Here is a 14,372-nt window from a genome sequence, read left to right on the forward strand (position 1 = left end):
CAGGCGCGGGCGGCGGCACAGAGACGAGCGCGGGTGGAGGGCGCGGACCGACCGAGCGCACCGACCATGGCCTCCAAGTGTCCCAAGTGTGACAAGACCGTATACTTCGGTGAGTACCCACCCGCCGTCCGCCTTCGCCTCTAGGCTCCTGGCTGAGAGCCACACCCCGGAATGTACACGGATGGGGTGCGCAGCCACCGTCTTGGGATGCGCGATCCGATCGGTAGCTAAGCTCGCCACGCTGTTTTCGCGGGTGCGGCCCGAGGCTCGAAGGTAGTGCTACGCGGGGCGAGGGATACCATCTGGGATTCTGGAGAAGCGGGTGGCGTCGGGTGGGTTCGGAAGCGTTCGGTAGGCACTGGTCGAGGTACGCAAAGTCCTGGTCGGCCGGGGCTAGGAGCGCCCTCCTGGCCACCCGCATGTTCAGCTTATCGCCCTTCTTCAGCGACGCTCTTCGGGGCGGGATCCAATGAGGTCCGACGCCCGAGACTGGTCCGTTGAGATCCCCTGGTTTCCGCCATCTCTTCACCTTATGGCTGCTTCCCAGCCTGCACATGGGCCCACTAGTGTGACCCATAGTAGTGAGTGACCCCAGTGCTCACTTCGACCTCTGCCCAGGCCGTTGGGCCAGGTCTGGGATTTCGGATTCAGTCCAAGCGGGGGCGACCTTGGCTTCTGCCTCTTACATGCCCCAGCTTGCTCTCTTTCTTGGCCATTTGCCTCTGCAGTTTCACCCGGGGTGGGGCATGGTGACACGTATTTCTCCATGAGCTTGAGAGTGCACTGGGTGACTAGGACCCTGGCCTCTTGGAGGTCAAGGCCATCTGGGAAGGAGGCTATGGTATGCAGGAATTGGTTCCTGCTAAGGTAGCCCCTGAAGGCAATCACCTTTATCAAGCATCCCCTGATTCCTGATCTGCTAACATCCTGGGGCTGTGTTCCTAGCTGAGCAACTTTGCCAGAGTAGCAGTGTAGCTGCCACTGAAAAATAGACTCAGGGCCAGAATAGAGGAAGACAGGGGCATGAAAGGACAGGGACTCTTATGCTCTTCCCAAAACAGCAGTGTCCAGGTCAGTGAACTTCTTCAGATGACGGGAGTAGAGGAGAGGCCACTTTTGTTTGTTCCCAGAGTGGAGGGACCGGATTTGGCTTGGAGTTGTTCTGGGTGGCCTGGAGCCAGGGGTTTCCTGTTGCCTCCTGGAGGGGACAGATTGCCTGATTTCAGCCATTTTTCCTACAGAGAGATGTTTAACAAGCCCCCGAGTGAAGATGGTCTTCAGGGCCTCTCTGTATGACTTTGCTCCAGACCAGGCCAGCTCTGGACTCTCTGGGGCCTTGGCCAACAGGCCACCCGGAAAAAGCACTCTGCCTGCTTGGGCGCCTCTGGCTCTCAGCAGAAAACAAAGGCTCCTCAGAGTCGGCTGGCTTCTGTTCTGTGGGAAGGCGATGGGGGTCCAGAATAATACCCTCTCTGCCCAGCTAGGCTGTGCCCTGGCAGCCCACTTCTGAGTAAACGCTAGGCCCAAGGGACCCCAGGGTGCTGTGAGTCCCATTTTTCTTCCAGAACACATGGCCAAGTAGGGAGACCATTCCCTTCCAAGCTATTAGACCTAATCAATGCTGTATTCCCAATTTGGGTCTGTAATGGGGCCATCGACCCAACCAGTGGGTCTGAGGGTCAGCTCCCTGCCCCATACATGGCCCACATCCCAGAGCTGGCCAGAACATAGTGGTTTTGGCAGCCTTGAGCTGCAGCTGCCACAGCCACTGATGACCATCCCAACAATCTCCTTATCACTGTCCCAAGAAAGAATGCCAGGCAGGCATGGGAGCCAAGCCTGCTTGCCATCCAGGTAGCTCCTGCCTGTTCTGGCTTACCTGTGCCTTAGGAAAGGAAACTAAACAGTACTGTCCCAGGGCAAGGGTCTGGGAGGGGGGGTCCTGGGGAACACCTGCCCGTGTCCAGCAAGTTAGGGCAGTGGAGAGCCAGACTTAGCCACATGGAGGATCCAGGCTTGCTGCCCAGCAGCAGCACTTCCCAGCAGGGGGAGGGGGGCTCTCACAGTAGGCTGTGCTCCCTGTCGTTTGCCAAGGTTGTCCAGAGGAGGCATGGCCCCAGAGGGACCAGTGGGCCGCTCTTGAGAAAGGAAGGCTGGAGAGCTGGCTGTTTCTGTTATCCTCTGAGTGGAGTGCCAGAGCCAAGCAAGCATAACACCCCTCCCTCCTCCCCCGCCACTCTGGCCTGGCCCCTTCCCTTTGGAATTCCGGCTCTGCTTGCTCTCAGCTCAGGCCCTTCTTCCTGCCCACTTCTCCACCCTTTTCCTGCCTTACTCCCTTGGGGAGGCCCAGGCTTCCGTCCATTGGGATGTGGCTCGGCAGTCATTGCCCTGGCGGTTGCGGGGTGGGGTCCACAGCCCTCAGCTGCTGGTCACAAACCTTTGGCGCCAAACTGGCAGCTGGAGGCAGTGGGTTGGGTGGAGTGAGGTCTCAGGGCTTAGAACGAGGAAACCAAATAGGGATCTTTCCTGGTGGTCCCGGGGCAGCCAGGACTGGTGTTCCCTCACCTGGTGCTGAAAATCAAGGGCTTTTCTCTTGACCTCGGGGACTCTGCCTGGCTCTGTGGGGAGGGGGAGAGGTGTGAGGAGATGCACCATGAGGGTGAAGCAGGGGTTTTGAGGAGCAAGGTATATATAATAAATAGGTGCAGAGAGGAAGACACTGAGGGGTTAAACCAAATGTACAGCCTGAGACTACTTTTTCGGGATGAGCAAGGACAAAGGGCCCCAGGGTAGCTGAGGGAGTCTCTGTAAACAGTAGCCTAATCTCCGAGTCACCATGGGCGGGGTGGGAGTGGAGCTTGATGTCCGCCAGGGGATGTAAAATGCAGGGGTGTGGGACCTGGAACCTTCTGGACTGCAAGAAGAGGAGGAACAGGCACGATGCTTTGACCTCCTCCTCCTCCTCCTCCTCTTCCTCTCTACAGCTGAGAAGGTGAGCTCCCTGGGCAAGGACTGGCACAAGTTCTGTCTCAAGTGTGAGCGCTGCAACAAGACACTGACCCCCGGCGGCCATGCTGAGCATGATGGGAAGCCCTTCTGCCACAAGCCCTGCTATGCCACACTGTTTGGACCCAAAGGTAAAGTAAGCAGGGTCCCAGCCAAGCAGTGGTGGCACACGCCTTTAATCCCAGCACTTGGGAGGCAGAGGCAGGCGGATTTCTGAGTTCAAGGCCAGAGTGAGTTCCAGGACAGCCATGGCTACACAGAGAAACCCTGTCTCGGAAAAACAAAGACAAACAAACAAACAAAAAAAAGTGAGCAGGGTCCTAGCCAGGCCTCAGACCTGGGACAGCCCCTGTGTATGCTGGGGTCTTAGACCTGGGACAGCTCCTATGTATGCTGGGGCCTCAGACCTGGGACAGCCCCTGTGTATGCTGGGGCCTCAGACCTGGGACAGCTCCTGTGTATGTTGGGGCTTGGTCTGCTCTTTCCTTCCCTGTGCCCTTCCTACCCTGAAAGCCAAGAAGCAGCTTTGGGAGAAGCTCTGTGTGAGATGGGTGGGGTCAGGGCCTCCAGCCATTAATCTCCTGGCATACCCATCATCTACAGGTGTGAACATCGGGGGTGCTGGCTCCTACATCTATGAGAAGCCTCAGGCCGAGGCCCCTCAGGTCACTGGCCCCATTGAGGTCCCTGTGGTGAGAACTGAGGAGCGGAAGACCAGCGGGCCCCCCAAGGGTCCCAGCAAAGGTGGGGACGGGCTCTGGGTGGGAGTTGGATATGGGTGACCAAGGTCCACCCTGACCCAGTTTCACCCCTCCAGCCTCTAGTGTCACCACGTTCACTGGGGAGCCCAACATGTGTCCTCGATGCAACAAGAGAGTGTACTTCGGTAAGTGACTCCCTGCCCCGCTGACTCAAGTGCCTCTGCCTTGGGGTTACCACCAACCACCCTTCTCCTCCCTCCCAGCTGAGAAGGTGACCTCTCTGGGCAAGGACTGGCACCGGCCCTGCCTGCGCTGTGAGCGCTGCTCCAAGACCCTGACCCCAGGCGGGCATGCTGAGGTAAAGGGTGCACTTGGGACGTAGGAGGGGACAGGGAGGAAGAGCACGCTGGAGTAAGGATTCGGGAATTCTGCCACTCCCTGATCTGGGGTTGCCCTAGGCTAGATGTACTGCCTCTGGCCACTAGAGGGCAGTTTCTGCAGCTACTCCCTGGGGCTCTGCTATTCCTGTCAAAGTGAGTGGGCCTGTACATGACCTTTGAAGCCTCCGAGTCCTCAGGGAGCTGACTAGCACATCATGAAGGTCTCGGCCTGTCTGGGGAGGTAAAGGAAGGGAGGGGGTCTGTGCTCAGCTCCTCTCCCTCCACTGCCCACAGCACGATGGCCAGCCCTACTGCCACAAGCCTTGCTATGGAATACTCTTTGGACCCAAAGGTGAGTAGAGTCCCGGGGGAGGAGGTGAGGACCTCTTTCCCTCCCCAGATCCCTGTTCGTTCCCGCTCAGCCACGCCGGGCACTTTTCTCCGCAGGAGTGAATACGGGTGCTGTGGGCAGCTATATCTACGACAAGGACCCGGAAGGCACAGTTCAGCCCTAGATCTGCAGATGCTGTCCTCGGGGTCCCCTGTTTGACCCGGAGGCAAAGTGGCCTGTTGCCTAGTCCTGGCTCAGCGTGTCTCGCCTGCAAATCCGGGACCTAAGTGGTGGAGGAGAAAGCCTGGAGAGTCCCAGAGCTTCGGCCCCCTTTGTCACCTTGGCGTGTCCCGTGTTGCCCACCGTTTACTTCCTGTCTGTGTGCCTCCGTAGCCCCATGGGTCCTGTGTTCCTGTGTCCCTGATAGCTCTCCAAGGTGACTGTCCTATGATATGATATCCCTTTGCCCACACCTGCCCACCAGTATTATTTATGCTCTGCTTGCCGGTGATGGGCGTGAGCTCACAGCATTTCCAGGGTGATGGCTGGCGCCCTTGCGAGGAGCCCTCTGCTGGTTCCCACACAACTCCCTACCTACCCTCACATGGTTCATGGCTATGGAGACTTTTGCTGTCAATAAATAGTTTGGTTTGAGGATTGCAAGACCCAGTGTTGTGTGTGTGTGTGTGTGTGTGTGTGTGTGTGTGTGTGTGTGTTGCATATAAACACAAGACCGCCCTTTCTCCACAGACATCCCCTTGTATCCATGGGCCCAGTATTGGTAGGGATGTAGTCCAAAGACATTCCTGAACTGGGGAGGCTGACTTAGGCATCAGTGCCAACCGTGAAGTGTGTGGGAAGCAGGGAGGAGCTGCACTGGGCAGAGGAGGGAAGGAAAGGGGTCCGGATGATGGACAGATGGAATCCATAGAGGACAGAAATGAGGTATATACTTGTGATGAGCATGGCCGAACACCTCACAGGTGTTTGAAGTCCAACTTGAGGAAAGCAGGAGCCATGTAATGAGGCCTGGAGGCAGGGACCAGAAAGGTCCTGTGCAGAGCATGTGGAGCTGGTGGGAACTGGGTGGAACCTGAAGTGGAGGACGGCCTAGTACCGGGCAGAGAAGTCCATGGGAGATTAAGGGTGCTGTTAGACACCAGTCCAACCATGCTCAGCTACGGCTGTTTCCCACTATGTCCACAGGACAAGGCCTTTGACCACCCTGACTTGTCTCTAGTGTATGGCCTAGTAACAGAATGTGGACAGTCTGTTTGTTAGGCAAGGTTTGAAGTGAGGCAGTGAACCTCGTCTCCTCAAGTGGCCCAGCTTCTGGGACTGAAACCCCCGCTTCTCGCAGTGGGCGTGTCCTTCCTTCACTTGCTTTTCCACGAATGCCCACTAGAAGGCGCCCCTGCACTTCAGTGACTCTTGGGGGACCTCATCTGATCTGCCCCAGCTAAACCTGCTCCCTTCAATCCAAGACTCAGAACGTCTGGGGCAAGTGGCTCCCAGATCTGGTCACTGCCACAGGGCAAGAAGGCTTTTCAGGTTTGTCCCTGGTTTCTTGTCCAGCCGTGTTGGCAACTGACACTGGTGTGACTGTGTCCGGGGCTACTGTTATATGCACAACGTCACGTCTCTGGCCGCAGAGTCCAGTGTCTGCCCCTCTCTTCACCCTCACTAAGGGAGGTCCTCGCCAGCAGGTATTGGGCTCTGGGATTCCTCCCCCTTATGACCTTTCCCACCAAGACGCCGCTTCTTGGCTGCACATTTTGGATTGAGCTGGGCAGCTCCGGCTCTTCTTGGTTGGCGGCGCGTGGGAGTAGAGGGGACGGTGAATTGTCAGCCCTAGTAGCAGAAAGACTTCTACCAGCTCAGCCTGAAGGAATCGAAGGGGCGGGCCCTCCTCGATCCTGGGCGGAACCTTTGAGGACAAGAAGGGGATTCCCCTGGTTGGGCCACGAGGGCAGGGGTCTTCCCAGGGCAGATCCATCCCCGCCCTGCGGCCAGCTTTGCTGTACATCGGAGGGGCGGGGCAGGATCTGGCTTTTCCTGCCGAGGAAGATGACGTTGCTTGGTGTTTGTTTCCAAGGAGTTGTCGTGGAAACGCGGCGGTGCTGCGACTGTTTGTCTGGGTCTTGTTGCCAGGCGGTGTCAGCTGCATTGCCAGGTCGCGTCAGTGGCACCAGCTTCCGATGCACCCAAGATGGAGGAGAGAATAGAAGCCTTTGTCTGGCATCCACCCTTATGGGAGAGTGCCCTGAGCTTTTCTATCTCCCAAATAAACACCTAGACTCGGAGATGACTCTAGATGCCAACAGACCATCTCACTCCATTCCAAATTCTGCCGAGTCCAGAACCTCACAAGGAGACTCTGCCCAGGCTGCTCTGCACAGTTTAGTTACAGGAGTTCCCCTGATGCGCCCTGCCAGGAGACCACCACCCACCTATCTAGCCTTGCTGTACTCTCCAACTAGGCCTTCCGATCTCCTTTCTGTTTACCAGTATACTCAGTTGGACTTCTTTATGGGGTGCCCAGCCTATGGCTCCTTCTCCCCACTTACCTTAATCTTTGATCATCTGGCCAACACCCTAGCATCCTCCCTCCTGCCTAGCCTTGCTTCTCCTGCATCGGCCCTGGGAACTCTTCTGCCCGAGTCTTCCTCAAGCAGATCCCGTTTATCTCTAGATCTGACATGGTTGGCCCTGCTCACTGGCTGCTGGCTGAAGCCTGTGGGCAGGGTATCAAAAGGATCACCATGTGCTAATGCTCTGGCTGTTGAGCGGGTACAGTTCGGCCTGGCCAGAGCCCAGGGTGCCAGGTGTGGGCAGCCCTTTTTCCCAGGCCAGACTGACTGCGGGGGTGGGCTCCAAGCCATCAGCTGCTGGTTTGGAGAGACTGGAATTCCAGGCGATTCTTCCTGGGCTTTGGTTCCAGGAAGCAGTCACTGGGCACGGGGCAGGCCTCAAGGAAGGCAGGGGGCAGGGTACCCCATCTGACCAGATAATAGGTCCCCGGTAGAGAGTGCAGTCCTACTGAGAGAAGGGTGGCTAAGGACCCTGTTTCCACTGTCTACGGCTCCCTTCCTGGCTATGACTCGTTACTTCTGAAAAAGGAGGAATCTAATTGCTGTCCGCCTAAGCCTGAGGCATAAGGCCTGAAGGGTGGAGGAACCTGTCTGTGAAGCAGTGTTCAATCCCTTCTGACTGTGGTCAACCATCCCTGCAGACCTACCCTAGGGCCAGATCTTGTGCCAGACGGGGGTCCCTGGAGACAAGCTGCTGAAAATAGACCCTGGGAACTTGTAAATGTCTTCCACTGGTCTGAGGGGGGAGGAGGAGGAGGAGGAGGGTGGGCCCTAAGGAGGCCTGTGCTGTGTGTGTCTGGGCTCAGCATGTTCTCTAACGTGTGTATGCTGGCACATATGTACCTGAGAGAGAGCAGAGGACAAAGGGCAGGCTCAGATGACCTCCAGCCCTTAGATGGACATCTCCACACGTGACTACACCCTCAGCCAGGTACCAGGAGAGCCAGTAGATAAAGGTCGTTTTGCAACTCTGCAGAGGCCCTCCCTTCCCTGAGCGGCTGAGTTTTCCTAGTAGGAGTGGGTTCTGAGATTCCTCAGTGGTCATCAGCCCACGGGCTCAGCCCTACCTACCTTCTCTGGCTCGCCTTGGGGTGTGGCACCCCAGCCAGTGGAGGGCGCATGGGTGTGTACAGAGAAGGCTTGAGCAGATAGATTGTGGCTCTGTGGCCTCCCCTCCCCCATAGCCTCTATGCTGTCCTGGCACAAGCAGTGGAGAGATCACCGTGTGCCCTTTGAGTGCTTGTGCAGAGCACAGCAGGCCTTCACTTAGCCCAGGAGTCCTGGTCAGTCGTCCTCCTCCAGGGATAGCCTGGGATAAGAGGAGGCAGGTGAGAGTGTAGGGTTGGTCCTCAGGAAGGCTGGCTGGGCTTTGACACCAGCTGCGCCTCGCCAGAGAGGGCTAAGGCTAGTGGTCTGACTAGAGGCAGCAGGAGCAATGGCGGGCCGGCGGGCGGGCGGGGCATTTGCAGACACTATGGAAGCTTTGGAAGAGTTTCTCTCCCACCCCCCAACCCCAGCCTCCTGCCCGCCCTGTTGTTGTTCTTGTTATTTTTTGAGTCAGTCTCATTTAGCCCAGGCTGGCCTTAAATAATCTATGTAGCTCAGGTTAGCTTTGGATCTTCTTGCTTCCACCTCAAGTACTGAAAAAGAGCTCTCAGGCTAAGAGCAGGCTCGTGTGTTTCCAAGGCAGATGTGGCTTTTGAGGGAGTGAAGGGCTTTGAGCTAAGCAAACAAAGGTGGTGTTACCTTATCTCTTCATCACCATCCCTGACTTTTGTCTCTTTTCCTCTTTCTTCTCTCCCTCTCTTCCTTCCTTCCTTCTTCCTTCCCCCTTCCTTCCTTCCTTCCTTCCTTCCTTCCTTCCTTCCTTCCTTCCTTCCTTCCTTTCTTCCTTTTCTTTATTTCTTGACAAGGTCTGGCTCTGTAGATCAGGCTCTTGTTTTTGTTTTTGTTTTTGTTTTTCGAGACAGGGTTTCTCTGTGTAGCCCTGGCTGTCCTGGAATTCACTTTGTAGACCAGGCTGGCCTCAAACTCAGAAATCCACCTGCCTCTGCCTCCCGAGTGCTGGGATTAAAGGCGTGCGCCACCACACCCGACGATCAGGCTCTTGTAGCCTCAGTCTCTGGTGTGGCTCTAGCCCATCACAGGCCTATGAAGCCATGCCACAGCTTGTATTATGTCTTTGTGTCTTTAAGTGGATACGTCTGAATGGAATGTCTGGAAAAAACTGCTGTGTACCAACAAAGAAGGTATCAGCCCTTGGCCCCTGCCTTGGCACCCCTCCCGTGACCATAGCAACAGGAAACAACATTCTGGAAGGCCTAGAAGGTTCCTGTGGCTTGGGGGTGGGGCTAGACTTAAGGATGGGAGGAGGACCTATCTCTGGGGAGGGGCAGTGGATGGAAGGAACGTGGACCGGGTTATTGACCCACCTGCCTTACTTAGCACATGTCTCTTGGGTGAGAGGTAGGAAGTTAGCTAGGTAGTGGTGGCATACACCTTTAATCCCAGCACTCAGGAATGAGAGGCAGGCAGGTCTCTGAGTTTGAGGCCAGCCTGGTCTACAGAGTGAGTTCCAAGACAGCCAGGACTACACAGAGAAACCTGTCAGGAAAAACAAAAACAAAACAAAACAAAACAAAACAAGATCCCTGCGTGCAGATATGTAGAAACATAGCTATTTGCTTTGAGAGAGACCACTCATAGGAGGTAGAGCCACCCCAAAGGATATGCATCCCACAGGTATGCCTGCAGGTCCTAGCATATGCATGTGCATCTGAGCAATTCGGTCTCTGCTACACACACACACACACACACACACACACACACCAGAGAAGAGAGGAAGCAGTCTGCCAGGTGCCTTGTGCCTCCACCCAGTGCACACCCCTGGCAGGCAGCAGTTGGCTTCTTCCACGGACAGTGAGGTAGTGTGCTTTGTGTGTGGTCAGGCCCCAGGGATCTGTGTTGGTAGAGACACCACCCTTCCGATGGTCCTGGGCTTCTCTGGACTCTCCTTATATCACCAAGGGCTTTGCTCAGATCTCCCCTTCCAGAACCTCTGCCCATAGGATGCTCCTCCCCCTCACCTTTCCTTTGTAGACTAAGTCAGGAGCTATAGAAATATGTCCTTTTCCTTTTAACAGAAAGACTGAAAGATTACAAGAAATGGCCTGGGGGTGGGGATGGGGGAGCGAAGCCGGCCTTAAGTCCAGAAACCACTCAGGGGTGCCAATCCAGGCCTCTAGGTGGGTCTTAGGTAATGATAGGCTAGAAGACGGAAGTCTATCCTTGTAGGGCCTATGCTCACCCCTGCTCTGGAGCCCCCAGCTGGTGGTGAAGGGTTTCAGAATGTCTTTGTAGAGCTGGGCATTTGTGGAGCTCCAGTTTGGGACAGAGCTGTACCCTCAGGTTAGGGTCCCTAGGGGGAAGGTAGTGTTCCAGGGGGGCTGCGTTTGCAACTGTGGGTAGTCCCTGACCCATGGTACAACACTAATCCCATCTCCAGACTCCCCACCCCAGCAGTGGCCAGGGAGATGGAAGTACCCCTGACTGATCCTTGCCCAGAGCTAGGTCTGGAGAGAGATAAATGGGTAGGTGTGGACAAGAGGCTCAGTCGGGGCTGAACAGTGGGAACTTAATGTCCAGCTATCAGCAACTGCATCGTCAGCTTGCTAGGCAACGATCAGAGAGTCCCAACCCCCACGAAGCCTACAAAGTACTCTGAAGCTCAGGCCAGTAGAAACCTCCCAGCCCTCCATATTTACTGTAGGCTTAGTCTGTTCTCTACCTGGTACCAACCACGGCTCAGCCTCCTCCTTAGCTGGGCAGTGGACTTGGACCGCTGAGCTCTGGGCACTTCTCCCAGAGATAAGAACTACTCATCAATCGTGCCTCGAGGCACCAGGGAAACAGCCTGGGCATGGCCTCACCCTAATTCCTTGTCTTGACCTCTAGTCTCCAACCTCAGGTTGTTAGGTCCTCAAGCTTAGATTCTGTTGTTCCTGTGGCAGGACGGGCTTTTCTGGATGGGAGTCCCCTCTTCTGAGTTCCCCGGTGAAGTTGTGGCTGCAGTCCAGTCAGCTGCCAAAGGTCAGGGTGTTCACATGCGGCTAGCCAGCGTGGACCTCCTGGCGTCTGCGTGGGTTAGATCTGGGAAAGGCTGGAAGGAGTTGGGCTACAAGGCTGAGACTCTGAATGTCAACTCTTTCCGAAGAAGCACCAAAATATGTGCAGAATCCTTGAATGATAATTTGTGTCTCTCTGCGCTTTATTTGTGTGTGTGTGTGTACACACGCGCGCGTGTGTTTTGAAACAGGGTCTCACCCTAGAGACCAGATTGGCCTCACCAGTTTTAGTAGGACGAGCAATCACACCACTTCCCACTTTATCTGCACTTTAGAAGTTTCCTGTGCTTACCCGGGCTCCAGCTAGCCGTCGCAGGTGCAAAACGCTAGGCTAGACAGAGCGCTTGGTCCTTCCAGGGGAGGACTCAACGCCCCCTATTCAAGACCGGAGACTTGCCCTGCCCCAGGCAGGGGGCGGGGCCTGGGTCCGCAGGAGCCGCTGGGCTTCTTAGAGGGTCCCGGGAAGACTCCGCACCCCTGCATGGCCCTTGGCCAGTTTATCTTGCCGGAGGCGAGTATGAAGCAGATGACCATTCTTGGCCAGTCGGCCTGGATCAGCGTTCCCAGGGGTCCAAGTCCCGAACTGAGGGGGGTGGGGCGGGGGCGGGGCCTTAAAGGGCAGGGCCACGGGGTCCCTGAAAAGCGCGGACCAGGCGGGCGCCACCCAGTCCAGAGCCTACAACCTACTTCCTTCTAGCTGCAGCCACTTGTGCAGGACCAGGTACCGCCATGCCGAAGTGCCCCAGGTGCGACAAGGAGGTGTATTTCGGTGAGCACGCTTGGGTATCCCAACCTCTCTCCACATGCCCGCGGGCGTACTGCAGGCTGTACGCGGAAGCGTGGTCCAGAGGCGATCAATATTGGGCTGTTCAGGTGGACCCGGCTGTCTAGAGTACATGGCATCGCCTGGGATAGAACCCATAGACCTTGCCCGCGGCTTGAGGGTGGGACAATTTGGTGTTAAACGGAACCGACATCTGTGCCTACTCGCTGTCTTATGTTTCTGGGTCGGTCTTCTGGCTTCCTTGTCTCTGTGACTCCCATGCTTCTGGGTCTCCCCTTTTCTGTGACTCTGGCCTCTGGATCCTGCTGTCTCTCTCGCCTTCTGTCTGTGCGCCTTGGGCGGGGTCCCTGCTGGATAGGAAGGAACGCGGGACTAGGGTGGCCCCTCCCAATGCTAAGTAGAAACAGACGCCCAAAACCACGTCCGGGTGTACGATCTCGGGTGCTCATTTTCTTGTTGTTCGCGCGTCCTAGGGCTCCTACGAGATAGTGCATGAGTAAGAGGTCCCCTTGCCCCTGCTGAGGAGAAGGGTGTGCCCAGGTTTAGTGCAGAGGTCAGAGGACTTTAACTGGGTTTATTTAGCCTTAGATCCTCCAGACTTGTTCTCTTCCACTCTCAAGTCTGAAGGCCTCCTCCTCTACAGCTCTACAAGCCCTCGGGGGTCATATTCTTGTGGTGACACTTGAAAGTGTCCCACCAATGAGCCAGGATGGGTGGCCAGGTAGCCCACGCCTTTAATCCCAGTACTTTAGTCTGGGGAGGCAGAGACAGGAGCATCTCTGTGAGTTCAAGATCAGCCTGATCTACAGAGTGAGTTCCAGGACAGCCAGGGTTACACAGGAAAACCCTGTCTCAAAACAAAAGCAAAAAACAACCTAAAAGAAAATATCCCACCAAAAAGGTGACCCTTCTGGTTTGCGAGGTGGGATTGGCTTGAGAGTACCATAGTTGCCCCTAACCCTCTCTGGAGCACAGTGGTGACGCAGGGTGGGCTGCCACATTGAGAGAATGAAGTGTGGGTGTCTGTGCAGCTGAAGAGGGGTTGCAGGGACTCCAGTGTCTCACGGTGGGTCTGTGCTTCTGCAGCTGAGCGAGTGACTTCACTAGGCAAGGACTGGCATCGTCCCTGCCTGAAGTGTGAGAAATGTGGAAAGACACTGACCTCTGGGGGTCATGCTGAGGTAAGGGGGGGCCGTTAGAGGGCAGAGGGAGGAGCTATAGGAGCTGGGGTGAAGGTAACCCCTACTGTTCTTTTCCTTGTAGCATGAAGGCAAGCCCTACTGCAATCATCCCTGCTACTCCGCCATGTTTGGGCCCAAAGGTATGTTGCTGGACTTCTTCCCTGACGGGCCTCCCAGTGCCGGCTTCCTTTCTCAGTGTGTCGGTATCCTTATTTTTTAATCTTATCCTCTTTTTATCTTTTGCAGGTTTTGGGCGAGGAGGAGCTGAGAGCCACACTTTCAAGTAGACTGAGGTATATATAGCTCCATCTCCAATCCCACCCAGTCCACCAGTCTACAGGACAGAGTCACCCCTAATAGAATAAATAACAAAACTTTGTGCTCACATTTGTCTCTCTTTCTTACAGGTTGTGGAAACTCTCCCTACCCGCCCAGGCACATGCCAGGCCTTACCCGCGGACAGCAGGGCTCTCGGGAGCCCTCAGTGCCTTTAATAAACCTGATCTTTGGAAGACTTGTGTGTTTTGTCTGCTGGTGTGTGATGGAGGGGCACTGTGGTGGGGACCTCAACCCCAGGCCTGATGCAGGGCACTGCTTTTCCTGTTGCTGCAGGCACTGGTTGCCACTACCCTTTGAGGGGAGCAGCTTCAGGCCTACATCCAACTTCAGGATCCGTGAAGTTCCTGTCGCCTGGTTCTGTAGTGGTTCTGGCCTGGGGTGAGGTCCTGGCTGTCAGGGTCAGCAGGAACATGGCGTAGGTGGGGCTGGCCACAGTCCAGAGGGTGAATCAGTGGGAGCTGGTTTCGTTCCCTTTTTGAGCTGTTTCGGGAGGGAGTTGTGTGGATTCCTGGTCTATTCCATTTTCACTTCCTGCAACCCCACCCTGTCCCCAGAAGTGCACCCTTGTGCATGAGCTCTGCAGCTGCTCAGCCTGGTCCCAGACACCTTTTCCCTGAACAGGGGTGCCCTGGGTGACCCCATGCTCTAATGGGATTTGAGGGTGACAGTGGAAAGGGCTTTCTGGAAACCCTTGTAGAGCCAGGCAGCTCTCAGCTTTGCCTTCCCTGTGCTACTGGCCATTCAAAACCCTTTGGACTTAACAAGGCCACAAAGGTCTCAGCAGTGCCCTGGTCTAGCCTGGGTTCATCTTTGGCACCTACACTGCAAGAACAAGCCGGATAGACTATCGATGAGTCCAGTAAGTGGTCTGTAGTGTAGTGTAGTGTAGTGTTAGTGTAGTGTGTGTTGTTGGGTGATTCTGGGATCTCAGTAGG

General features: G+C 55.8%; 2 protein-coding genes across 2 annotated transcripts; both read left to right on the top strand.

The window, feature by feature from the left end:
* The first annotated feature begins 3 nt into the window (after positions 1 to 3).
* Positions 4 to 5,081, top strand: Crip2 (cysteine rich protein 2). Its single transcript, XM_021179289.3, has 7 exons — positions 4 to 109; positions 2,985 to 3,137; positions 3,610 to 3,750; positions 3,824 to 3,892; positions 3,971 to 4,065; positions 4,382 to 4,439; positions 4,535 to 5,081. The coding sequence occupies exons 1-7, from the start codon at positions 67 to 69 to the stop codon at positions 4,600 to 4,602; spliced, it is 627 nt and encodes a 208-aa protein (XP_021034948.1). The 5' UTR covers positions 4 to 66; the 3' UTR covers positions 4,603 to 5,081.
* Positions 5,082 to 11,756: 6,675 nt separating this feature from the next.
* Crip1 (cysteine rich protein 1) lies at positions 11,757 to 13,610 on the top strand. Its single transcript, XM_021179435.3, has 5 exons — positions 11,757 to 11,902; positions 13,004 to 13,098; positions 13,181 to 13,238; positions 13,345 to 13,391; positions 13,506 to 13,610. Exons 1-4 carry the CDS (start codon positions 11,863 to 11,865, stop codon positions 13,383 to 13,385), a joined length of 234 nt encoding a protein of 77 aa, XP_021035094.1. The 5' UTR covers positions 11,757 to 11,862; the 3' UTR covers positions 13,386 to 13,391; positions 13,506 to 13,610.
* Positions 13,611 to 14,372: the final 762 nt, after the last annotated feature.

The sequence above is a fragment of the Mus caroli genome, unplaced genomic scaffold, assembly GCF_978045245.1.
Source record: "Mus caroli unplaced genomic scaffold, Mus_caroli_1 scaffold_14, whole genome shotgun sequence".
NCBI classification, from domain to species: domain Eukaryota; kingdom Metazoa; phylum Chordata; class Mammalia; order Rodentia; family Muridae; genus Mus; species Mus caroli.